This window comes from Cervus canadensis, chromosome 14 (genome assembly GCF_019320065.1).
Source record: "Cervus canadensis isolate Bull #8, Minnesota chromosome 14, ASM1932006v1, whole genome shotgun sequence".
NCBI classification, from domain to species: Eukaryota; Metazoa; Chordata; class Mammalia; order Artiodactyla; family Cervidae; genus Cervus; species Cervus canadensis.
Genome location: NC_057399.1, coordinates 4,046,090 through 4,071,565, shown reverse-complemented (window position 1 = coordinate 4,071,565; position 25,476 = coordinate 4,046,090). Strand labels below are relative to the sequence as shown.

General features: G+C 47.6%; 1 protein-coding gene across 1 annotated transcript in view; it reads left to right on the top strand.

Annotated features, from left to right (window-relative positions):
• The window catches only part of LOC122452775, a 52,714-nt gene that overhangs the window by 7,863 nt on the left and 19,375 nt on the right, over window positions 1-25,476 (top strand). The window contains exon 2 of the mRNA XM_043486412.1: window positions 8,418-8,567. Within this exon, the coding sequence (XP_043342347.1) occupies window positions 8,418-8,567 (150 nt within the window). The remainder of the gene's footprint in view (window positions 1-8,417; window positions 8,568-25,476) is intronic.

The following is a 25,476-nucleotide window of genomic DNA, read 5'->3' as shown; positions in this document are numbered from 1 at the left end:
CATGAAGATCTTTTTTGTATAGTTCTTCTGTGTATTCTTGCCACCTCTTCTTAACATCTTCTGCTTCTGTTAGGTCCATACCATTTCTGTCCTTTATCGAGCCCATCTTTGCATGAAATGTTCCCTTGGTATCTCTAATTTTCTTGAAGAGATCGCTAGTCTTTCCCGTTCTGTTGTTTTCCTCTATTTCTTTGCATTGATTGCTGAAGAAGGCTTTCTTATCTCTCCTTGGTATTCTTTGGAACTCTGCATTTAAATGGGTATATCTTTCCTTTTCTCCTTTGCTTTTCGCTTCTCTTCTTTTCTCAGCTATTTGTAAGGCCTGCTCAGACAACCATTTTGCCTTTTTGCATTTCTTTTCCCTGGTGGCTCAGACGGTAAAGCGTCTGCCTACAGGGCTGGAAACCCGGGTTCGACCCCTGGGTCGAGAAGATCTCCTGGAGAAGGGAATGGCAACCCACTCCAGTATTCTTGACGCCCCCCCCCCCAAAAAAGGGGGGCTCAAAAGGGGCTCGTTATGATTACATAAATGAATAATCTGGACCTGTCATATAGACCAGGTTTAGATCAGAAGATTAAAGGAAACCAAGCCGTACCAAGGCGAAAGCCGTTTTCCTTTCTTGAACAGTTCCTCCTGCTCCCTGTACCAGATGCAGGGCCAGCCAGCGCTTCTGTTTTTTCCCTGCTTGTTTTGGGAGGAGCTGCACACGGAGCATCCCTTGGGGAGCAATACTCCTTCCTGCCACCAGGTGGCAGACTCTACCCGCTTTCCTCCTGCAGCCTTCCCAAGACTCCGAGCCCTCTGGGCGCACGTCCTGACCGCTGCCCAGCACCTTCTCCAATGGCCTGCTTAATAACCAGCTGCTTCCTTTCCTTTGAGGTCTTCATGATCAGCGCGACGATCAAAAGCAAAGTCGATGAATAAAAGCAGAGCTTCCTCTGGGCTGTGATTTCTCCGCAATATTGTCCGCTTTTTACGGACTCTGTTTACAGAATATGACAGTTTACCGAAATAAGGGCACAGACAGGTTAAAGCCGTGGTCCCAGCTACACCCCGAGTGGGAAACTGAAGCCAAGGACCGCAACAATCAGAGTCCTAATCACGGGTTGGGGGAGGGAGAGAGGTGGGACCGGGCTGTAACAAAGGGGTCACTCCTGCACTGCTGGGTCTGACCCAAGCACGGGCCAAGGAGGCAGCCCGCTCACCTGGAAACACCACCCACGTTTGGGTCTGGAAAGGCCCTTAGATATCATCATCACGAGTGAGAAAACAGAGGCCCAGAGAGGGGAAGAACTTGCTCAAGACCACAGCCATTAGTGAGACCAAAACCCAGAAACGGCCTCGGGTCTTCCGAGAGGCAGCTCTGTGCTCTGTGCTCCACACCACGTGTATTTAGGGAGGGAGCCACTCAAAATGGATCAAACCACCCTTTAAATGTTTAAAATCTTTTTAACCTTGCCTGTTTGGGAAATTGGATATGTGCCAACTTGTGTAGGACTCAAAAGACATTGAATCAAAGTTAAATGCAATCCGATGATGGTCCAAAAGGGACTCGAATCGTTGAAACGCCCCTAAGAGCCTTCGTTCGCGCAGACGCCGGTGAGAGGTGACCGTCCCGCAGGAAGGCAAGCAAGCCCCACGCTCCCGGCGAGCAGCCAGAGCCTGTTCTCACCACCAGAGGGCGCAGCCTGCCTGCTCTTCTCACTCCGGCGGACCCCGAGGATGTCCGCGCTTCTCGCATCCTGGGGGTCTTTGCAGCGCCCAGACGACCTCTCTCGCCACTTTTCCACTTGTAGGAGGCAACTTTCAACAACTTTTGGAAGAGCAGGACAGAAAACTGGATGCGTGTGAACTTGGATATAAACCTCACATCACACAGTAGGAACCAGAGGAATTAAATAGTACATTGTTTGGTTCTGGGGATTTGGTGGGGAACAGAAAGAGGAAGGAGAATTTATTCCAGTTTTGTGAAGGAAATCAATTTCTGAATGTTTAAGAACATGGAAATCATTAGCAAATATAAATTGATAAGACGTCTCAATTGGCGATGAAGTTTGTTAATTGTATACTAAAACATATATGTATATATATAACATATTATATATATAAACATATATATAACATATATAAACATATTAAATATATGAAACATATATTAAAACATATATAAAACATGCAGTCCCTTGGACTGCAAGGAGATCCTACCAGTCCATCCTAGAGGATATCAGTCCTGGGTGTTCATTGGAAGGACTGATGTTGAAGCTGAAACTCCAGTACTTTGGCCACCTCACGCAAAGAGTTGACTCATTGGAAAAGACCCTGATGCTGGGAGGGATTGGGGGCAGGAGGAGAAGGGGACAACAGAGGATGAGATGGTTGGATGGCATCACCAACTCGATGGACATGGGTTTGGGTAAACTCTGGGAGTTGGTGATGGACAGCGAGGCCTGGTGTGCTGCAGCTCATGGGGTCGCAAAGAGCCAGACACGACTGAGCGACTGAACTGAACTGAACTGAACTGAAAACATATATAAAAGGAAAGAAACTAATTTGGAGAAAAAAAGAAAGGCAGAGCAAATGTAATGGAGAGTCCGTGATGAGAACAGCCCTCAAGTGTTACGGTCTTGAATGAGACTGCCCAAAAAGTGATATTAAGAAAAACTCTCTACTTCAGTTACTCACATCTGTAAAAGGGAAAATAACAATCACTCAAGAGGCTCATGTGGTTGGCACCATGTCATGGTATGAGTCAATAGATGTGGAATCTATTCACTGATAATTAGTATCAATGGGACAGGCCAGGTCTGTACCCAGATTCTGTTTGACAAGAGGTGAGAAGAGACATGTTCCAAGGCACATATGTGTTTTCCTATATACTATTTCCAATTTTAATGAGGTCTTTGAAGTTCTCTGAATATTTATTTTTCATGTCCATTTTTATATTTCAATATACTTCTTCCTTTTCTTTTACTAACAAATACAAACAAATGTTCAACTAGTTTATAACAGTGAGAATGGGTTTTGAATCTCTAGGAAATATTTCAAAAGAATGATGCTCTGATTTTTGAAGGTGTGATTCAAAATAATGATGAAGCTTTAACTTGAGAACAGTCACCATCCGCTGACTGGGTGTTACTTAAAGAGCGTATGAGCCGCAACTAGTCAAGAGCAGCTGAAAAAGGTGAAGACAGCTTCAGAGTCTCACCTTTGAGTACCACCCTGCCACCTAAAGCCTTGCCCTCTCACCATTTACCAGCCACATCTTAGCAGGACACCTGGCACTGGGGTGCCCGCAACACCGCCCCCTCCAGTGCCCCCAGCTCGGGTAGGTAGCAGGGATGGAGTCCCCCTCCTGCTCCACTCTTTGTACTAACACAGAGTTGCCAGCTCTGGATCTGGGCGGCCCACGGGAGGCGCATAACAGGATTCTGGAACCCCGGCCTGCCCAGTGTCCTGACACGGCTATGCTGCCCCAAGTCCGGGCCTAAGACCATCAACTTGGTGTCTTCACCCATGCAGGCTGCTCTAACAAGATACTGCCGACCAGGTGGTTTACAAACAGCAGAAGTTCACTGCTCATAGTTCTAGAGACTGGAAGTTCAAGATCAAGGTGCCTTGCTGCCTGCAGACTGGGTGTCTGAGAACTCACTTTCTAACTTACATCTGGTGCCTTCTTTTCTGAACATTTATTTTTATTTGTTTTATGTATGTATTTGGCTGCACCAAGTCTTATTAAATAGTTGAGGCATGGGGGATCTCCTTCCCTGCCCAGGGATTGAACCCCAGACGCCTGCATTGGGAGCACAGAGCCTCAGCCCCTGGACCACCAGGTCCCGGCTGTGTCCTCACATGCTAGAGGGGCTAAGGAGCTCTCTGGGGTCTCTCTTTTAAGGGCACTAATCCCCAGGGGGCTCCATCCTCATGACTGTCTCCAAAAGGCTGCTCATTCTAACACCATCTCCTCTGGGGGTTGGGGTGTCAGCAGGTGAGTTTGGGGGACACAGAATTCAGACCACAGCACAGGGGATGAGGCTCTGGGTTCCAGCCTGTTTCTTGCTGTCTTTCAACTTCTATTTCTGACTCCTTAACTGAGTACATTCAAGTCATATCCCACACCTGAGAAGAGCACATTTTCCTCTGTCTTGCCAAGAACCCAGAGATGGGCCTTCGGTCCAGCCCCATTGACCCACCCAGCACTGGACTCCATTTCCCTCATTTTCTGCTAATCAGGAACAGTGGCCGGCACAGTGAGTCTTCCTCTGAGGCTCTTTGCTTCCACTTTCCGAGGCTCTGCCCACTCTCGTTCACCTCCCGTCCAGAGCTGATCTCCAGCCTCACTGTCCCCAAGAGACTCATCCTTCCCTGTGCCCGGGGCCCTGGGCTTAGATGATCCTTCCCCTGGTCTTGACTTTTTGATGCTTGGGTGGTTGGATCCTATGCCCATGGGTGCCCTTGCCCTGAGTGGGCCCACACACACCCCTGTCATCCCTGTTTCTTTGCCCTGAAAGGTTCTCTGTTGTTTCCTTTGGGCAGAAAGAGGTAACTTTCAGCACAATCCCTCCAGAATATCCCTCCTCCCTTGAAAAGCTGGATTGGTCCACCCCCACCACCCACCCCCACCTTGGCAGTTTGGAATATTCTTTAGGTTCTTTCCTTTTGCTGTAGAATGGCACACAGTCAAAGGAGTGTGTGCATCCAATCATGATTGAAGCATTCCCAGTATCAGCTAGACAAACTTTGCAGAGACCTACAAATGCCCCTATCCCTGACATTTCCACCAAACCCTCATTTTCTCTTCCAGATTTGCTGACAATGCACAGGCGCTCCCCACCAGCCCCTGCCCTCCAAGAGCCCCCACTCCCACCCACCGCCGCCTCCCCCCCCACCCCCCGGTGGGCACTCCCTAGATAAGACTCAAGCTTTCCAACCTACGGCGCCAGTGTGGGGAAGGCAGACAGAGCGGGGACCCTGTGGCCCCTCCGCCTGCTGCCCCCAGCCCTTCCCTTCCCTGGCACCATAACAGATGACTTCATGGCAGGACCCAGCTCCTATCAGCTCTGGCCTCCCTGGGACTGGAGCGGGGAGGGGCCAGGAGGCAGCGGACAGCCTGAGCCATGGTTACTTTGGCGCAGCCTGGGGCTCTGTGGACTGTCAGCCACAGCCTTCAAATCAGAGCCGCCCTGGCCGTGAGAGCACGTGGCCACGTCTCCCAGCCCAGCCTCCACCTCCTCTGAGCTGCACTTGGGGACAAGGGCAGCTGCGACCAGCGCCACGGCTTAGCGAGGCTCAGAAGAGCAGAGGGAGTCTCCCTTTATCCCTTGAAATAAAAGTCCATTCCTATCCTGGGTCCCCACCCTCCAGACCATTTATTTCCACATCCAAAAAAAAAAAAAACATGCTCTCAGAACACTCTATCTCTTCTCCCTGACCTTCCCTTCTCATTCCAAACCTCTTCTTGACCAGACTCTGAACCCCAGCTCCACACTAAAGCTTCATTCCTGTTCCTGGCTCATTCTTTTGCATTTGGTTTTCCCACCGTCTGATATTCAACCCTAGATTCTTTACAAAATCCCGCCTCGGACCCAAGCGTGTGACTTTTCCTGGTCCAGACAGGCCCCGGTTGGACTGGCTCAAGCTGTGTGTGGCCCTCACATCAGAGCTCAGAGCCTGGTGCCGCGGCTGTGACTGTGGTCAGGATATCAACACACAGTAAATAGGCAAGTGAAAATGTCTGAGGTTTGTGGGGTCTCGATCTGATTGGAGAACAAAAGGCTCAGACTGTGTCTAAGGCAAGAGCCAGTAGCTTCATCGACTAGTGCTGGAAAATATTAGGCTGGAAGTCTCCAGGCAAGAATACTGGAGTGGGTAGCCTTTCTCTTCTCCAGGGGATCTTCCCGACCCAGAAATCGAACCCGAGTCTCCTGCATTGCAGGCAGATTCTTCACCATCTGAGCCACCAGTGTGCATACACCGCCCCCCATAAACCCACCTTGTGGACTGATTACCCAGTAAGTCCACCCTCAGTATTTCATTTCCCATTTATAACCATCACATCTGGAGGCTCATGTTGGGGGCTGCGTGGGACATAAATGTGACTTGCTCTGTCTTCCCCTCCCTAAGGACACCCACAGGGGCCTGGGTGGCAGGGGGGTGGGAGGGAACCACACAAAAGCCCCCCACCTCCTCCGCTCACTGAGGGGGCACTGCTGTGTGGAGCTGGCTCGCTATGCCCCTTCGGACACAACCCATGGTTGGGCCCATCTCCTTCAAGTCCAGAGACCCGGCTCTCTCTTTCCAGGCTGTGTAGCCTGAGGGGGTCATTTAACCTTCGTAACCTTCAGTTTCTCCGCTTCTGTAGCAGATTAAGGAGGTCTGCCTCTTCCTCCCAGGGGGGAGGACCAGAGGACGTCTGTAGGGCAGGCCACCCTCACGCTCTACAGAGTCTGACAAGGTCTCCAGGCTTCCAGCCTTCATCCCTAGCCCCAGATGGGGGAATATTGGGTGTGTTTCTCTGGCCTCAGGTCCATCACAGCTGGTCCCCTGTTTGCCTGTCTCTATGCCTTCACTCAGAGAAGGCAATGGCACCCCACTCCAGTACTCTTGCCTGGAAAATCCCATGGATGGAGGAGCCTGGTAGGCTGCGGTCCATGGGGTCGCTAAGAGTTGGATATGACTAAGCAACTTCACTTTCACTTTTCACTTTCACACATTGGAGAAGGAAATGGCAACTCACTCCAGTGTTCTTACCTGGAGAATCCCAGGGATGGCGGAACCTGGTGGGCTGCCGTCTATGGGGTCACACAGAGTCGGACACAACTGAAGTGACTTAGCAGCAGCAGCAGCAGCAGCATGCCTTCACTTAACAGAAGGACGGACTCAAAATGAGCATCACGAGCTGCTAGCTCAGTGGCATCAAGACCATGAACATCAAACACAGCAGTGAGGCGCGTGGGACGGTGAAACGTGGTCGAGGATGATAATATGGTTGCAGTACCAGCGGGATCATCTCCAGGCCAGGAGGTCCTTGAGGGCTGAAGTGGGTCCTTACTGTGTTTCATATCCTTTAGGATGAACAGAGTCCCTGGCACTCACCTGTGGTAGAAGTCATGGAATAAAGGCCAAGAGGTGTGGGAAAGGAAGGAGCATTAAACGGTGATGGTGGAGGGAGTCTTTTTTTTTAATTTATTTTTTAATTGGAGGAAAATCACTTTACAATGTGGTGTTGGTTTCTGCCATATGAGAGTGTGAATCAGCTCTATGTATACATAGATCCCTTCCCTCTTGAGACTCCCTCTCCACCCCCACCCCCCTCACCGCCCTAGGTCATCACAGAGCGTATGGAGCCGAGCTCCATGTGCTGTAAAGTAACTTCCCACTAGCTCTCTCCGTTACACATGGCAGTGTGTATATGTCAGTGCGATGTTCTCAGTTCATCCCAGCTCTCCTTCCCCCACTGTGTCCACAACTGACAAAGGATTAATCGCCAAAATATTTAATCAGCTCACACAGCTCAATACCAGAAAAACAACCCAATTTTTAAAAATGGACAGAAAACCTAAACAGACATTTCTCCAAAGAAGACATACAGATGGCCAATAAACACATGGAAAGACTCACATCGCTCATTATTCAGTTCAGTCGCTCAGTTGTCCGACTCTTTTTGACCCCATGGACTGCAGCACACCAGGCCTCCCTGTCCATCACCAACTCCCGGAGTCCACTCGAACTCATGTCCATCTATCTCCTCATCTGTCGTCCCCTTCTCCTCCTGCCTTCAATCTTTCCCAGCATCAGAGTCAGTTCTTTGCATCAGGTGGCCAAAGTATTGGAGTTTCAGCTTCAACATCAGTCCTTCCAATGAACACCCAGGACTGATCTGCTTTAGGATGGACTGGTTGGATCTCCTTGCAGTCCAAGGGACCCTCAAGAGTCTTCTCCAACACCACAGTTCAAAAGCATCAATTCTTTGGCACTCAGCTTTCCTCATAGTCCAACTCTCACATCCATACATGACCACTGGAAAAACCATAGCTTTGACTAGATGGACCTTTGTTGGCAAAGTAACCTCTCCGCTTTTTAATATACTGTCTAAGTTGATCATAGTTTTTCTTCCAAGGAGCAAGCGTCTTTTAATTTCATGACTGCAGTCACCATCTGCAGTGATTCATTATTAAAGAAAGGCAAATCGAAACTATAATGGGGCAACACCTCACACAGGTCAGAGGGAGTTGTTTTATCAAGACTGTCCTGCCCAGAGTACCTGGGGATGGTAGACGGAGCAAAGGGAAGTTTACGCACCTGTTAGACACGCCCCCTCAAGCTTGGCCACTTTGCATCCTCACTTCCTGGCCACAGTGATGACCTGGGCCCCCCAGTGGCTCCGCTCCCTACTCTGATTGGCTGCCCCCATTCCCAGGTGAGGCCGGCACCCGCACATCAGCGGCCACGCCCGTCACGTCTGTGGTCCCTCCTTCTGGGTCCTCCTCCCCGACTCCAGTCCATCGGCTCAGAGCTGCTGGCCTGACCCCGCCCCGGCACAGCCGTGACCATGGTGACTTCTGGGGAGGTGGGGGAGGCGGAGGGCGGCGAAGCTGTCAGTCGGCGTGTTATTGTCCAGATCTGGGAGGCCGCTTATCTGGGACGCCCACACGGGGAAATGAGATAGTTTGGCGGCACTTTTCCCACCAATGTCTTATCTTAGCTGGAAAGAAGACCGTTTGTGTGTGAAGACGTGTGTGTGTGTGTGCGTGCGTGTGCGCGCGTGCACGCAATTTTATAAACTCCGTGGATGCCTGTTTGAGTGAGGTTCACTGCATGACTTCTGACCATATGGATTATGTCCGTGTGATTTTATGACTTGAGTACAAAGTGTGAGTCTCTGAAGAGTGTCTGTGTGTGGTGTGTCAGAAAAGAACTTGATGGCACAAAGGAAGAGAAGGGGGAGATTGGTGAGACATAGCACTGGAGAAAACATTAAAAAGATGAAAACAGAGGTTTCGCTGGTGGCACAGTGATTAAGAATCTGCCTTGCAGTTCAGGGGACCCAGGTTCGATCCCTGGTCGGGGAACCAGGGTCCCGCATGCCTCCGAGCAAGGAGTCCTCAACTACTGAGCCCACGAGCTCTGAATCCTGCAGACCACAACTAAAGAGTCGATGGGTCTCAGTGAAAATTCATGCATAACACAAGGAAGATGCCACGTGCTGCAACTAAGACCCAAGGAGACCAAATAATGTTTTTCAAAGAAAGATGAAAACAACCAGCTTTGGTGAAAGGAGGAAGAAATAGGCACTGTTATCATTTTAAAAATTGATATATAGTTGATAGACAGTAAAATGTTGGTTTTGATATTTACATACATCCTGAAATGATCTGGTAACCCTCTATCCTCATACAAAGTTATTACAGTATTATTGCCCATATTCCTTATGCTGGATGTTAGCATCCCCATGACTTATTTATTATGTCATGTAAGATTTGTATCTCTTATTCCCCTATACCTATGTCACACATACCCCACCACCCTCTCTGCTGGCAACCACGTGTTTACTTTCTGTGTCTGTGAGTCTTTCCATTCTGTTGCTTTTTGTGTTTTTTAGATTCTATATGTAAGTGAGATAGTGTGGTGTTTGCCTTTCTCTGCCTGATTTACTTCACTGAGCATCCTACCTTCTGGATTCATCCATGTTGCTACAAATGGCAAGATTTCATTCTTTATGACTGAGTGTATGTGTACATTTATGACTCCACTCTGTGGGTGTGTGTACATTGTTCTTTCTCTGTGTTATTCTCTATCATGGTAGGCAGTTTTCCTATGTTTTGTAACTTATTACTATGAAACTATTTTCAGTGAAACTTCACCCTAGCCCACCCCCTGTCTCCTTACTCTATAGGGGGAACCAACATACTCTAGGAAGAGGATTGTTTTCTCCAAGAGGTATTTTATTTGATTCTGCCAAACCCTCCAGGGATGCCATAAACTTCGGACCAATTTTTTCATTGTGGTGAAATATACATAAAATTTATCATTTAACCATTTTTGAGTGTACAGTGTAGTGGCAGTAAGTACATTCCCTTTATTATGCAACCACCACCACCATCCATCCCCAGAACTTTTTCATCATCCCAAACTGAAGCTCTGTCCCCGTTAAACACTGACTCCCTACTCCCTGCTCCCCCTTGCCCCAGGCAGACACCTTTCCGTTAGTGTGACTCTGTTTCTCTGACCTTGACTGCTCTGGGTACCTCGTATTAGTGGGATGACACAGTATCTGTCTTTTTGTGACTGGCTTGTTTCACTCAATGTAGTGTCTTCAAGGTTTATCCACGTTGTATCATGTGTCAGAATTTCATTCCTTGTAAAGGAATCATTAGGGATTTAGGAATTTTTAGATATCACTCTAAAATTAATACAATGTTATATGTTATTATATCTCCATTTTTTAAATAAAGAGAATTTCATTTCTTTTTAAGGCTGGCTAATATTCCACTGTATGTATATGCCTCATTTTGTTTATCCATTCATCCATGGATGGACATTTGAGTTGTTTAGGACTGATTTTTAAGTGAACTTCTCAGCTGGGGTTAGGGTTATCCTGGGAGATGTTTTCCCACCGAAGGCCCCAGACACACAAAGTCTCCCTCACCAGCGGGTAGGGGGTTTCTAGTCCCCACCTTCCCTGAACAGGGGTCTCAGGTGCAGCTTCCCCTTTTCACAAGCCTGGCCCTGTGAGGGACAAGCCTCTAACCAGTCAGATCCATTTCCTGGTCAGAATCCACCCAGTCAGACCCCAGGCCCACGCCCTCAGCTTTCACACCAACTCTGTGGCTTTCAATTCCCTCGTCACCCCCAGAAACTCAGGGTTTCCCTTTCTTGCTTTGGAGAAGTGGTTTTCAACCTTGGCTTACATGAGAATCAACTGGGGACATTTTTAAAATCCCAGCACACAACCTAAACCAATCACATTCAAATCTCTGGTAGTCAAAAGTGAGTTTACTTAAAATTGTGCTATGTAAATAAACTACAAGAAGTACCTGACTATGCAAAAAATTATGGAGGTGAACCCAAATTATCAAATTATGGTGACCCCTGCTGTAGTCCTGCTGGCTTTGTTAGGCAGCTTTTGAGTTATAGTCCCAACCGTGAGAAGCTGTGGTCTGTGATCATACCTGGGCTGTAACATTCTTCTGGAGAGAATATTGACTATGGATTTAAACTACCCACCTTCAGCCTCCTACATGAGACTGACACTTTGTGGTTCCACACCACTTCTTCCTATGGGGAAGGGACCATTTTTCAACAAAAGAAATGAGTCTGTCCAGTGTCAAACTACGAATAGCAAATGTATGTATCATCTTCATCTTGTCACTTCTACTGAAGAGTGCTGCTTCTTTTTAGCCTATGCATGACTCTTTGGTTGCTATGCAATTATTTGCATCAACTCCAGTAAACCTATTAGTCATAACAATAGCAGCCAGCCAATATTAACACTGCTGCCATCAGGGCCCAAAACCTGGACCCCAAATTTTACATTCTTATTTTGTATTGTGTTTACATATATGTAACTTACATCATGAATATATAACTCATACCATATAATACAGTACAATAAATATATATAATACAGATACATATTGTACTATATACAGTATTTATTATATATTTATTGCACTTATTTTATAGTTTATTTTGTAGTATGTATTTTAAATATATACTATATTTATATACTAAAATTTATAAATATAATAATCATTACTATTATTTACAAACTTCTAAACAAATAGATAAGTGCAGAAAAACGCTCCAATATTACCACCTCCAGGATTTAATAGATGGACCTTGTCATATTGGCTTCAGATTTCTTTAAAGGAAAAAAAAAATTCTACATCTCTCCCCTCCCCAGAGGTAACTTCTATCTTGAAGCTATGTTTGTCATTTGCGAGCATATTTTGTACTTTTCTGAATGTACTTATATTCGTAAACAACATGTGAATTGCATGCGTTTAAATTTTTAACACAATAAAATGTGTTAGAATCAAAGGATGATTAGTTGTCCGGGGCGCCTGCAGTGCCTACATGGGCCGCTAGATGTCGCTAGGACTCCACTCGTGCGGATCCGGTTTCTCCTTTCTTCTTGACCAGCTTGGGATTTCCGTCTGTGCAAGTTTTAACTCAAGTTTTAACTGTTAAGTTTGCAGTTGGAGGCTGTCTACAGGCAAGATACCGGAGCGGCAGCACCGTAAGCAGTGATGCCTCCGATGATTTATTTGAGCTCTTTCCCTAGAGGCAAGACCTGTGAGCCCCCGGGTACAGAGGATGCGTTCAGCTGCGCCAACCTGGGCAGGCAGGTTTCGATTCCGGTCCTGGATGTCCGGTCCCCTCACTCCAACCCAAGCCTTCCCCCAAGAGAATCACAGGTAGCAAATCGCTGCATCTCATGGAGGCACTCTGGTCCTTTGATGGCAGCTCCCTGGAAGCTACTCTGGGCAGAGGAAGGAAAGCTTCGCTAAATCCACAAGGACAGAGGGGAACCCATGCAGCCTGATGTTTGCCATCCCAGGAGGAGACCGAGCTCCGGGGTCCTCCCGGCTGTAAATCCACCTCGCACACTCCCCAGGTGCTGTAAAGCAGCCCCCAGAGACTCGCAGGCCTGGGCTATGACCATCTCCCATGGTAGTTACACAGGTGTCATTCTATCATTGAAGCAATTGTGGCTTAGGTCCCAGGAAAGCTTGGTTGAGATGAAGCCTCCTCAGGTGGCCGATTTAGGGTCAGAGCACAGAGGCAAGATCAAACCAGTCAATCCTAAAGGAGGTCAGTCCTGGGTGTTCTTTGGAAGGACTGACGCTGAGGCTGAAGCTCCAATGCTTTGGCCATCTGATGTGAAGAGTTGACTCATTCGAACATACCCTGATGCTGGGAAAGATTGAAGGCAGGAGAAGGGGACGACAGAGGATGAGATGGTTGAATGGCATCACCGACTCGATGGACATGAGTTTGAGCAAACTCTGGGAGATGGTAAAAGACAGGGAAGACTGACATGCTGCAGTCCATGGGGTCACAAAGACTGGGGGACACGACTGAGTGGCTGAACAACAGGGACTGAGAAACTGGACCATGGTCAGATCTTGGCTTTCCCTGAAACCACGGCGCCGATTAACCCCGTGTCCTCCCCACCCTCCACCCCATCCACAGCAGGGCCCCAAATGCACTAGTCTACTTCCCCACACACTAAAACCTGCCAACAGACACAGCGAATGGTGATGAAGCAAGAAAAAGTCCAGGGAAGAGAGTGCTGCCAGTTTGACATCTTTCCAGGAGTTACTGTGGCCAGTGGTCTTCCCAGCAGACATCCGTTTTTCCTAACAACGATTTGGCCTAGAGACAGGGTCATGGAGCAAGGGTAAGGCTCTAAGCCCCAACAGGCCTGGGCCCTGGTGGCATTGCCCAGGTCTCAGGCTCCATCTGGCTGGCCCCTCCCAGACCTGCCCCCTCTCTGGCCCCGGGGGCCCTGGGGGAAGCCTGTCCAGGCCGTGGGAGTTTGGCTACCATTATCTGGCCCTTATCTGGGCCCACTTAGTTCAATGACTAGGAGCCGACCTGAGGGTCACGCCTGTCTCCAGAGAGTCCGTGCTATCTCAGTGACCTGCCGAAACCCTGGCATGAGCTCATGTTTTCTGACGACAGAGAGGACCCTGCCGTATCGTGGCCCTGCACCCCCGCCCCCAGCGTCTGGCCAGAGCCTGGTGGAGGCTCCATGGCTACTCACTGAAATAGCAACGCTGATAACCGGGGCAGACAGAAACGCATTGATGAATTTCCATTGAGAAAAGTGCCCCCCTCCCCCTGCCCTCCCCTCTGTGCTCACGTGGTCCCACTTTGAGGAACATTCAGGTTCACAGGCTGGGCCTTTCTCAGACACGGCCTCAAACCTGTTCCCACCCCATGACTGATCCATGCTGATGTATGGCAGAAACCAACACAACGTTGTAATTACTCTTCAATTAAAAATAAATAAATTAAAAAAACTGTCCCCACCCCTGTGAAGTCTTGCTGTGACTACAAACCCCTAGAAAAAGAATGCATCCAAGAATTTGTCCTAAAACATAGTTGCTCCTCATTGAGGAAAATACTGTAAGGGTAGAAACCTTGCTTTTTACTCATCTGCATGTTCCAGAATCTGATGCCACCCAGCACACAGTGGGCTGCTCAATAGAGAGGGACCGGGTTTGATTGGACTGGGAGGCTGGAAGAACGCAGCCCACCCTCCACCTCCCCAACTTGCCGGGAACTTGGGCAGGTTAATTACCTCTCTCTGGTTCACACAGAGTCCCTTTACACAGTCTTAAACCTTTGTTAAAAAGAAACATTTGGGGCATTCACATCTAATGTGATTACTAACACATCCACGTTGACATCCGTCACCTCTTTTGTGACTCCCTTTTGTCTTGGTTCCTCTATGTTTGTTTTTCTCTCTCTTCTTGGCATCACTTGATCTTGATTAATTTTATCATTCCTTTTTTTTATCCCTCTACCACCTTGGAAGTTATAAGCCCTATTTTTATCATGATTACCTTGGAGATCACAGCATGCAGAATTAACTTTGTTTATCCCACTCCCAGAGAGTCTAACAACCTCTAACACTTCAATTCCACTTATCCCTCCAGCTGGTTTGCTATTGCTGTGTGTGTCTGTTTTTCCAGTTCTTCTTTCAAAGACCATGAATAATTATGGATGTTGCTTTATACAGTGTATATTCATTCACATTTACTCACATATTCGCTCACTTGCTTGGATCTCTGTCCTTTTTTTAAAAACACTTGTTTATTTGGCTGCATTGAATCTTTAGTTGCAGCCTGAGAACTCAATTGCGACATACAGGGTCTAGTTCCCTTGAGAGGGATCGAACCTGGGTCCCCTGCATTGGGAGTGCAGAGTCAGCACCACTGGACCACCAGGGAAGCCCCTCTATTTATTCTTGTGTCTCAGTCATGCCCCAACTAACAGCTGGCACAGCCAAGTGAATGAGTACATTAAAAGAAAGAAAATTGGGACGGGACTTGAATTTGACTAGCAGTTTCCATGTAGTCCCAGGAGGGTCGTGCCTGCTGCCTGGGTTAGCGGGGAGGAGCTGGGGAACAGTGGGAAAGAACCCACCTGCCAATGCAGGAGACGTAAGGGACACAGGTTCGATTCCTGGGTGGGGAGATCCCCTGGAGGAGGGCATGGCAACCCACTCCAGTATTCTTGTCTGGGAAATCCCGTGGACAGAGGAGCCTGGCGGGCTACAGTCCCTGGGGTCGCAAGAGACGGATATGATTGAGCAACTAACCAACAATAATAACTTATCTGTGTAAATACCCGCAACTGAGACCAGGTCAAGCGACCCCTGAGTCTTTCCTTCCTCAGCCTCAGCCTTCCCTGGCCCCGGCCACCCCTCTCTCAGCCCTGTGTCTGCAGCCACATCCGACACCCGGGTGTCCCCAAGGATAGGCAGACATGTGCGGAGACCTTTGGGAGATCAAGGGCATGGGTGGGAGAGGAAAACAGGAAGGTGGGGTGATAAGGACAGAGTCTTGAGAGAACTGGGGGAAAACAAACAAGAAAAAAACTTAAAAACAGCAGGTTTGGAGAAATCCTGGCCTGAAGAGTAGCTGTTGCTGGTCATCGACAGGGACAGCAGAGCTGGCCCAGGAACTCTGGGCAGCGAAGGCAGACCCTGGCCCTTCACTTACTCAATATGACATTTATGGGGCATCCCTGGTGGTCCAGTGCTCAAGACTCTGAGCTCCCACTGAGAGGGTGTGGCTTCAATCCCTGGTCAGGGAACTAAGATCCCACATGCCATGCACCATGGCAAAAAAACAAACAAACAAAAAAAAATGACATTTATGCCTGTTACATTTTGCACAGACACAAACGTAGCAGGTCCCCATGGACTGAAGTGAATTTTTCCGAACATGCCAGGCACACACCTGCTGCAGGGCCTCTGCACTTGCTTTTTCCTCTGTCTGGAATGCTCTCCACCTCTTATCATTCCTTCCCTTATCTTCCTCTGGTCTTCAGTAAAATGTCACCTTCTCCGTGATGCCTTCTGATCTAAAATTGCAGTGGTGCACCGCCACTCCCCCCCACACACACACCTAGAGGTCCTCTCCTTTCTTCTGGGCCTGCCCCTAACATCTGTAGATTCTGAAAGTGAAAGTGTTAATTACTCAGTCGTGTCTGACTCTTTGTGACCCCGTGGACTGTAGCCCACCAGGCTCCTCTGTCGAGGGGGTTCTCCAGACAAGAATACTGGAGTGGGTAGCCATTCCCTCCTCCAGAGAGGAGGGATGGAACCCAGAGATGGAACCGGGGTCTCCTGCATTGCAGGCAGATTCTTTACCAAATGAGCCACCAGGGAAGCTAGAACAGAGTAAAATGGTGGTCCCCAAAATATAGCCCCTTTTTTCTCCTCCCACACCCATTTCCACCCAGCCCCTCAAAAGCTTCACACACTCACATGAGTATCTAACTGTGTCCCCAGCAAGTGGCCTCTGATCACACTGCAGGCTTAGGGGTACACACACCTGTGCTCCATTCTACCTGCTGAGGTCAGACTTCAGGGAAATCCCTGCAAGTCCTGGACATGGACACTGCACCGTTTGGGCAGGAGCTTTTGAGGCTCTTGGTAACCAGAGTGTGGTCTGAAACTGGGGTTCAGGCTCCTAGGGGTGCATCCCCTTGGCCTGGCAAACTCCTCTGCCTGGAGGAGGTAGGGCTGGCCTCTAAAGTGTGGGGCTGAGGGCAAGGTCCCTTTTGCTCCTCCTAGGGATGTGACTGTGTCTTCCTTGCTTAGTTTTCCCGTGTGGTATGATACAGTGTGGGCACAGTCACTCAGCTCAGTTCAGTTCAGTCACTCAGTTGTGTCCGACTCTGCGACCCCATGAACTGCAGCACGCCAGGCCTCCCTGTCCATCACCAACTCCCGGAGTCCCCCCAAACCCATGTCCATCAAGTCGGTGATGCCATTCAACCATCTCATCCTCTGTCATCCCCTTCTCCTCCTGCTCCCAATCCCTCCCAGCATCAGGGTCTTTTCCAATGAGTCAGTTCTTCACATGAGGTGGCCAAAGTATTGGAGTTTCAGCTTCAACATCAGTCCTTCCAATGAACACCCAGGACTGATCTCCTTTAGGATGGACTGGTTGGATCTCCTTGCAGTCCAAGGGACTCTCAAGAGTCTTCTCCAACACCACAGTTCAAAAGCATTAATTCTTCTGCGCTCAGTTTTCTTTATAGTCCAACTCTCACATCCATACATGACCACTGGAAAAACCATAGCCTTGACTACACGGACCTTTGTTGACAAAGTAAATGTCTCTGCTTTTTAATATGCTGTCTAGGTTGTTCAGTCACTCAGTCATGTCCAACTCTTTGAGACTCCATGGCCTGTAACCCACCAGGGTCCTCTGTCCATGGGATTTCTCGGGCAAGAATACTGGGTTGGGTTGCCATTTCCTCCTCCAGGGGATCTTCCTGACCCAGGTATCAAACCCGTATCTCCTGGGTTTGCAGGCAGATTCTTTACCACTTAGCCACCAGGGAAGCCCCTAGATATAGTATATATTTTACTTACTTATTTGGCATATTATTTGGTTCCCTCCAGTAAAGTGTGAGCCCCAAATAAGGCAGGGATCTGTTTTGATCAGTTATATTCTCTGTACTTACAATGGTATCTGTCACATAGTAAGTGCTCAATAAATGTTTGTTGAATAAATAATGGATTTGGGGAGTATGAGATATCAGAATAGAAGCCAGACTGGGGGTTCCTTGTCTTCATAAAGCTCCTCTGTTCTACAGAAGGCTTGCCAAACTCCTATTTTCAAGTTTACAGACTCTAGAGAGGAAATTACAAGTTTGCTCTTTTAGAGGACAGCTTAAAAGATGCAGGGGCTTAATTATACGTATGCTATTGACTGCAATACATGCAAACTCAGTGGATGTGTTTTGTGACCGAGACTCTCTCCTTGACCAAACTTTATAGTCAGGATCCTCTGAGCCCTCCTCCCAACTGGGTCTCCACCTTGGCCCCCATCCTGTCCTCAGTTGAGCAAGAATCCCCCCATTTTTGATAATTGAGCTCCCTGATATCTTATCACCATGAGTGTCTTATCAAGTTCCTCATGCCCCACCCTTGCTATCTAAGTCCTTGTCTATATTTTGCAAGAATCCTGTTATGTCAGTTTAGCAAGAATCCCCCTAACCTTGATGTCTCCTCTTGGTCATTTTCCATTCATGACCCCCACCCTGCTCCTTGGGTAGAAATCCCCTTGTCCTTGTTGTAGTAGGAATTGAGCATCATCTCTCTCTCCTGCTACCACAGTCATGGCCCCCTTTTGCAATAGTCTTTTTTTTTTTAATATAATGTTATTTATTTTTTACTGTGCTGGGTCTTCATTGCCACACAGGCTTTTGTCTAGCTGAAGGCAGCAGGGGCAGCTCTCTAGTTGTAATGTGCTGGGCGCCAGCTTCTCTTTTTGTGGAGCACAGTCTTAGCTGCTCTGCAGCATCCGGGATCTTCTGAGACCAGGGATGGAACATATGTTTCCTGCATTGACAGGCAGATTCTTTACCACTGAGCCACCAGGGAAGCCCTGCAATAGTTTTGAATAAAGTGTGTCTTACCGTATTTTTCATTTTCGTTTTTTAAAATTGAAGTATAGTTGATTTACAATGTTGGGTTAGTTTTTCTTACCCCATTTTCAAAAATTAAAGTCAAGACAGCAGAAGCAGTGGAAGTGACGCTAGCTAGCTTTTGTGTCGCCCTCAGACCTCCATGTGGGGAGGCCCCCCGGCCGGCCTGAGGTGGTTTGCCACCTGATCCATCCGATCCGGACCCAAGCGGGGCGCTCCCCGCCTCTCCACGCCCAGAACATCCTTCCCTTTCTCCAGGTAGGGGCGACTGTTCCCAGGGGGGCCGCTGGGTGGCGCCGTCGGCATTAATGGAGGGCGCCTTTCCAGAGGCTGGAAAAGCGGCTTGGGGCTGGGCGAGAATCCTGGAGCGACGCATGTTTTCATTATTTTGATTAATGTACCGGTTTTCATGGTGCATATTCATGGGTAAAAATTTATCAGAGTGTATACTTTAAAAACATGCAGTGTATTGTGTGCCAATTATAGCTCGATAAAAGAAGTTGTTTAACTTTTTAAAAAGAGCAAAGTATGGATACACATAATAACACGGGTAATTTTCAAAATCATTATGTTGAATGAAAGCAGCCAGACATAAAAGAGAATGCACTGTATGGCGCTTAAAAATGGAAACTAATTCTCAGTAACAGCACATCAGTGGTTAACTGGGGACAAGTATGAAAGCAAAGATGAATTACAAGGGGGCATAAGGAAACCTTTGGGGGAATGGAGGTATTCACTGGAAGGACTGATACTGATGCTGAAGCTGAAGCTCCAATACTCTGACCACCTGATGGAAATAACTGACTCACTGGAAAAGACCCCGATACTGGGAAAGATTGAGGGCAAGAGAAGGGGTCGACAGAGGATAAGATGGTTGGATGGCATCACTGACTCAATGGACATGAGTTTGAGCAAACTCTGGGAGATAGTGAAGCCGGAAGTTCTGCAGTCCATGGGATCACAAAGAGACATGACTGAGAGGTGAGGAAGCTGCCGAAGAAAAGTGAAGCTAGCAGAAGTTGGTTCATAAGGCTTAAGGAAAGAAGATAAATTTTTACCCATGAATATGCACCATGAAAACCGGTACATTAATCAAAATAATGAAAACATGCGTCGCTCCAGGACTCTCGTCCAGCCCCAAGCCGCCTTTCCAGCCACTAGAAAGTGCAAAGTGAAGCAGCCCGTGCGGATGTGGAAGCTGCAGCAAGTCACCCAGGAGATCCAGTTAAGATCATTCCTGAAGGTGGCTGCATAAGGAAGAACCTTGCTTTTCTGTTACAAGTCAATCACTGAAGGAATGCTGCCTATAAGCTTAAATGATGCATAATGGGCCATCTCTGAAACCCTGCCTCCCGGACAGTGAGTATTAAACTAAAATACCTTGTTTGGCTCACAGGAAGCACCCTGATCAGGCATACCCATGGATGCCTACAGGAAGGAAGAAATTAACCCATCCCCTCCGAAGGCTGGCTGGAACCAGGGCTTTACGCCTTCCCCGTTGAGTACAGAGGAAGTCTGAACTCTACCTTTCAGAAGATGGCTCCTTAGGGCACAAGTCGCTCACCTTCTGAAACCAACCAGGAGCCTTGCTGCTCATGGCCAGAGGCCCCCAGATTGGGGAATTGTCCAGCAAGGCCTGAGCAACTGCTGGGACCACTTGTCCTCAGAATCTTCCCTTCAGAATTCCCTGAAGCAGCACTGGCTGCAGCTTGGCAATTAGAGCAAGGAATTGACATCTGGGAGCCAGCCGACAGGCTCAATAAAGTCACTCTGGTGTACAGCCAGAAACTTTATTTCCTCTCTGTTTGGAGCTTTTTCTCCAGAATAAGCCAGTTTGCTTTGTATTTGAGTGGGCTATCCTATTGGAAAGAGGAATGAGTTACTGGCCTTTTGCTTGATTTGTGAACCAGTTCATTAGTTTCTTTGCATGATGGCATGCATGTGTGCTATTTGTGTCTTTAAAAATTGAGGAATATTTTAACTGTCCCTAAAGAATGTACTCTGGGGTGCATTTTGGCTAAGTGGTCTGATCATATCTATGAACCCATGATGGAGACGAAGATATTTTATTCTAACAATATGTGGCCACAGTACCTGTTAGGATCTCTGCAAGGGGTTTAGGCAGGGTTATCTTGGGACCCAGTGCACTGTGTACTGTTATCCCTTCTGTGTTAATTACATCGTTTGCATCTCCTGTGTCATTGACCTGGCCAAGGACTCGCATTGCATGGGGGCTGAGTGGATGGTTCTTGGGGTAGATAAAACCCCAAGACCAAACTTGAGGGTTTGCTTAGGGTTTCCTGTTTGTTCTTTGGGTTCCTCATTTCATTTTTTTTTTAATTAAAGATTTTTTTCCTGTGGACCATTTTTTAAAGTCTTTATTGAATTTGTTACAACACTGCTTCTGTTTTATATTTTGGTTTTTTGGCTGCAAGGCATGTGGGATCTTACCTCCTTGAACAGGGATAGAACCCACACCCCCTGCATAGGAAGTCTAAGTCGTAACCACTGGGCCACCAGGGAAGTCCCTCATTCATTTTGTTTCAGTACCATTTCTCCATTTACAGACTGATGTCAAATGGAGGAAAGGAAGAAAACAAACAAACAAACAAAAAACCTTGTCTGCTCCTGTCCTAAAGTGGAGCATTTCCCGGGAGAAGAGAATGCTTCCACTTGGTTCCTAAAATCACTAAAAGCCCATCACAGAATCCAGCCCAGTTGGTTGATGCCAAGGCAAAAAGGCATCCTTTTAATGGTTAAAGATAATCAGTTGCTATTGATCATTTTACGGTGGTCTTTGAATGGTTCTATAGCTATTCTGTGAAGAAGGATGAAGAATGATGCAATCCTCTACATGAAACCATTTGTGCCGTTACATCAGGGTGGGGAAAAGTCTGACAGTTGTCACCTTATGGTACAAGAAACCTGAAGGAAAATCTGTGACGTAGGAAGACAGAGGAACAAGGGTGAGAATACATTGCTCCAACTTCTGGCCGAGCTAGCTGTCCCAGCCGCTTCAGCCATCATGCCGGAACACCCACTCCTCCACCCCCTCCAGTTACCATCTGGCCTCAGTTCCCAGACACTGGGGCTCGGGAAGCTTTGGACCGGCTCGCCCTCCTTATATGAATCAGTTAGAAAGTCCTGTGTTAGTTCCCAGGACAGAAGGACCTGGCCTCGTACCACCATCTAAGACAGGGCAACCAGTCTGGGCCAGGAGCCACTACTGTGCGTGCGTGCTAAGTCTCTGTAGTCATGTCCGACTCTGTGACCCTATGGACTGTAGCCCGCCAGGCTTCTCTGTCCACGGGATTCTCCAGGCAAGAATACTGGAGTGGGCTGCCACGCCCTCCTCTAGGCATCTTCCCGACCCGGGGATCCAACCTATGTCTCTCACGTCTCCTGCACTAGCAGGCAGGTTCTTTACCGCTGTGCCACCCGGGAAGCCCATACAGCAGTAGAATTTCTTTTTTATTTTATCTAACTTTTTCATTTTAAATTGGAGTATAGTTGATTAACAATGTGATAGTTTCAGATGCACAGCTGAGCGACACAGCCATACATACATATGCATCCACTCTCCCACAAATTCCCTCCTATCCCTCTGCCGCATGACATTGAGCAGAGTTCCCCATGCTCTACAGTAAGACCTTGCTGTTTATCCATTTTAAATATAGCAGTGTGTACACCTTGATCCCAAACTCCCTAACGATCCCTTCCTCATACGTCCCGCTCTCTGCCAGCTATCATAATTTCCTTCTTTTAAGTCGGTGAGGCTGTTTCTGTTTTGTAAGTAAGTTCGTTTGTATCATTTCTTTTTAGATTCACATATAAGGGATGCCATACAACATTAGCCTTTATCTGTCTGACTTGCTTCACTCAGGATGGCAATCTAGTTTATGCGAAGGGTCAGGCATGTACAAAGCACCAGTGCAGGGTGAGACCCAGGGAAGAGACTTAAAAAAATGCCAGCATCTTCTCTAACCACATTTTCCCCCACCCTATTGTCCCACTTAGCAATGGACCACCCTCTCCACCAAATGCGCTTGAAGGGTCTACCCCTAGGGTTGCTGCGGAAGTCAGATGGGAGTGTATCTGGAGAGGCTTTGTCAGCTAACGCATCACATGGGTGCTGTCCTAGCGGGTCAGGGCCCATCTCGGGACAATGTGCAGTGTGGCTTCCTGTAGGGAGGGTCAAATCGGGGCGCCCTAGGACTCATCAAGCTCACATGGACAGATGGCAAGCAGCTGAAAGCCTTGTCCCCACTGCTGACATCACCCCCACCTTACCTACTGCCAAAGCTAGGGATTTTAAAAAGCTCAAACTTCAAAGTAGAGAAAAGCATGTGATTCCACAGTCAGGAGATGCTGAGGTCATTTCATGGGCCGAAGATGCAGAGAGGAAGCAAAAATGCCACACACACAAAAAATCCTTCCTAACCACTTCTGAAGAAAACAGGGGCATTTCGCTAGGCTGTGAGTTCTAGTCCCTGACTGGAGTCATCCAGGGACTCTGCCCTCCACCCCCCTCCTGCCCTCGGGTCCTGCTGAAATGGCCTGGGGGGTTCGGGGATGGTAAACAAGCAACCCTCTTAAATCACATCCCAGCAGCAGACAAGGAAATGCACAAACCAGAGAAGGAAAGAGGAAAGAAAATAATGACCAAATTTGACCAAATATGGTCAAATCAAATATGATTTGATTTGGTCAAATCATACCATAAGTCTTATTTAAAAAAATTTAATTCTCTGAAAATTTTGTCTCAAAATCTGAATTTCCTCCCCACACCCCCATTCCTGTATTCCAAAATACCTGGACAAAGCCCTGAATGAACACATTTTAAAAGCAAAGCTATCATCAATGAAGGGCTTCCCTGGTGGCTCAGTCGATAATCTGCCTGCATTGTGGGAGACCCGGGTTCAATCCCTGGGTTGGGAAGATCCCCTGGAGAAAGAATGGCAACCCACTCCAGTATTCTTGTCTGGAAAAGCCCATGGACAGAGGAGCCTGGTGGGCTACAGTCCATGGGATCACAGAGAGTCGGACACAACTGAGCAGCTAAGCCCAATATCCATCAAAGAAACTGAATGAAAGACAGCTATAGAAATGGATATCGATGAATGTTAGCTGTGTAATATTGAATCAAAAAAGCATGTCACAAAACTAGTATGAACAACCATTCTAATAAACCTCATAATAAGTAGAACCAAATAATCACCATTTATAGATTTGTAATTCACAGTACTATTTTTTTAAAGGCCAAATAGTGATATATGTTCAATTCTTTAAAGATTTCCTTTGATGTGATCCCTGGTGGCTCAGAGGTTAAAGCGTCTGCCTGCGATGTGGGAGATCCAGGTTCGATCCCTGGGTTGGGAATATCCCCTGGAGAAGGAAATGGCAACCCACTCCAGTATTCTTGCCTCCAGAACATGGGAGGAGACTGGAGGGCTACAATCCACGGGGTTGAAAAGAGTTGGACACAACTGAGCTTTTGATGTGGGCCATTTTTATAGTCTTTATTGAATTTGTTACATATTGCTTCTGTTTGATGTTTTGGGGTTTTGGCCACAAGGCATGTGGGATCTTGGCTCCCTGACCAGGGATGGAACGTGTATCCACTGCATTGGAAGGGGAAGTCTTAACCACTGGACCACCAAGGAAGTCCTAATATAAGTTTCATGTTGAGTGTTTGTTCCCTCTGGAAGGTAGGAGATAGAGAAAAAAATATACGGGTGATGCACGCACATTCATGCTAACAGTGTTGTTACTGACGTGGGTAGTGGTGTCACAAATTCATTTCACTAGTATGTTTCACAGCCTCTCTTAAATCTGAATTCCTTTTACACAGTCTGCTATAATATTTTCCATAGAAGTGAATATAAACACATCAAAGAATTCTGAGAAATTAAAAGAGAGAAAATCTGCTGCAGTCCTACCATTTATTTGTATTTCAGCTTTCCCTCTGCAGCGGGTCTTTTTCTACTAAATCACAGTCACACTCTACGTACTTCTGCTTTCTGTTCTTAATTTAGAAAACTGTTTATAACATTATCTAAAATCTTCAAAGTCATCCTTCTTCATGGCTGCATAGTGACATATTGATACTTCATGGAAATCCAAGAATCGCAATGACTTCTGTATAATATTTGCTTGTTGTTCAGTCGTGTCCGACTCTTTGCATCCCCACAGACTGCAGCACACCAGGCTCCCCTGTCCTTCACGATCTCCTGGAGGTTGCTCAGATTCTTGTGGGTTGAGTCAGTGATGCTCTCTAACCATCTCATCCTCTGCTGTGCCCTTCTCCTCCTGCCCTCAATCTCTCCCAGCATCAGGATCTTTTCCAGCGAGTCAGCTCTTCACATCAGGTGGTTAAAGTATTGGAGCTTCAGCATCAAGCCTTCCAATGAATATCTGAGGTTCTAGATGGACATGAATTTGGGGAGACAGTATTTGACACTCCGGCTGCCGTCTGCAAAATTCTGAAGTCAAACACTGCTTTAAAAAAAAAAAAAAAACTTTTTTTAAATTCATTTATTTTTGGCTGTGCTGGGTCTTCACTGCTCTTCGGGCGTTTCCCTAGTTGTGACGAGCAGGCTTCTCGTTGCTGTGACTTTTGTTGCACAACACGGGCTCCAGGACACTCGGGCTTCAGTAGCAGCAGTTCGTGGGCTCAATAGTTTGGATTCCCCAGCTCCAGAGCACAGACTCAGCCACTGTGATGCACGGGTTTAGTTGCTCCTTGGCACGTGGGATCTTCCCGGACCAGGGATCTGACCCGTGTCTCCTGCATTCGC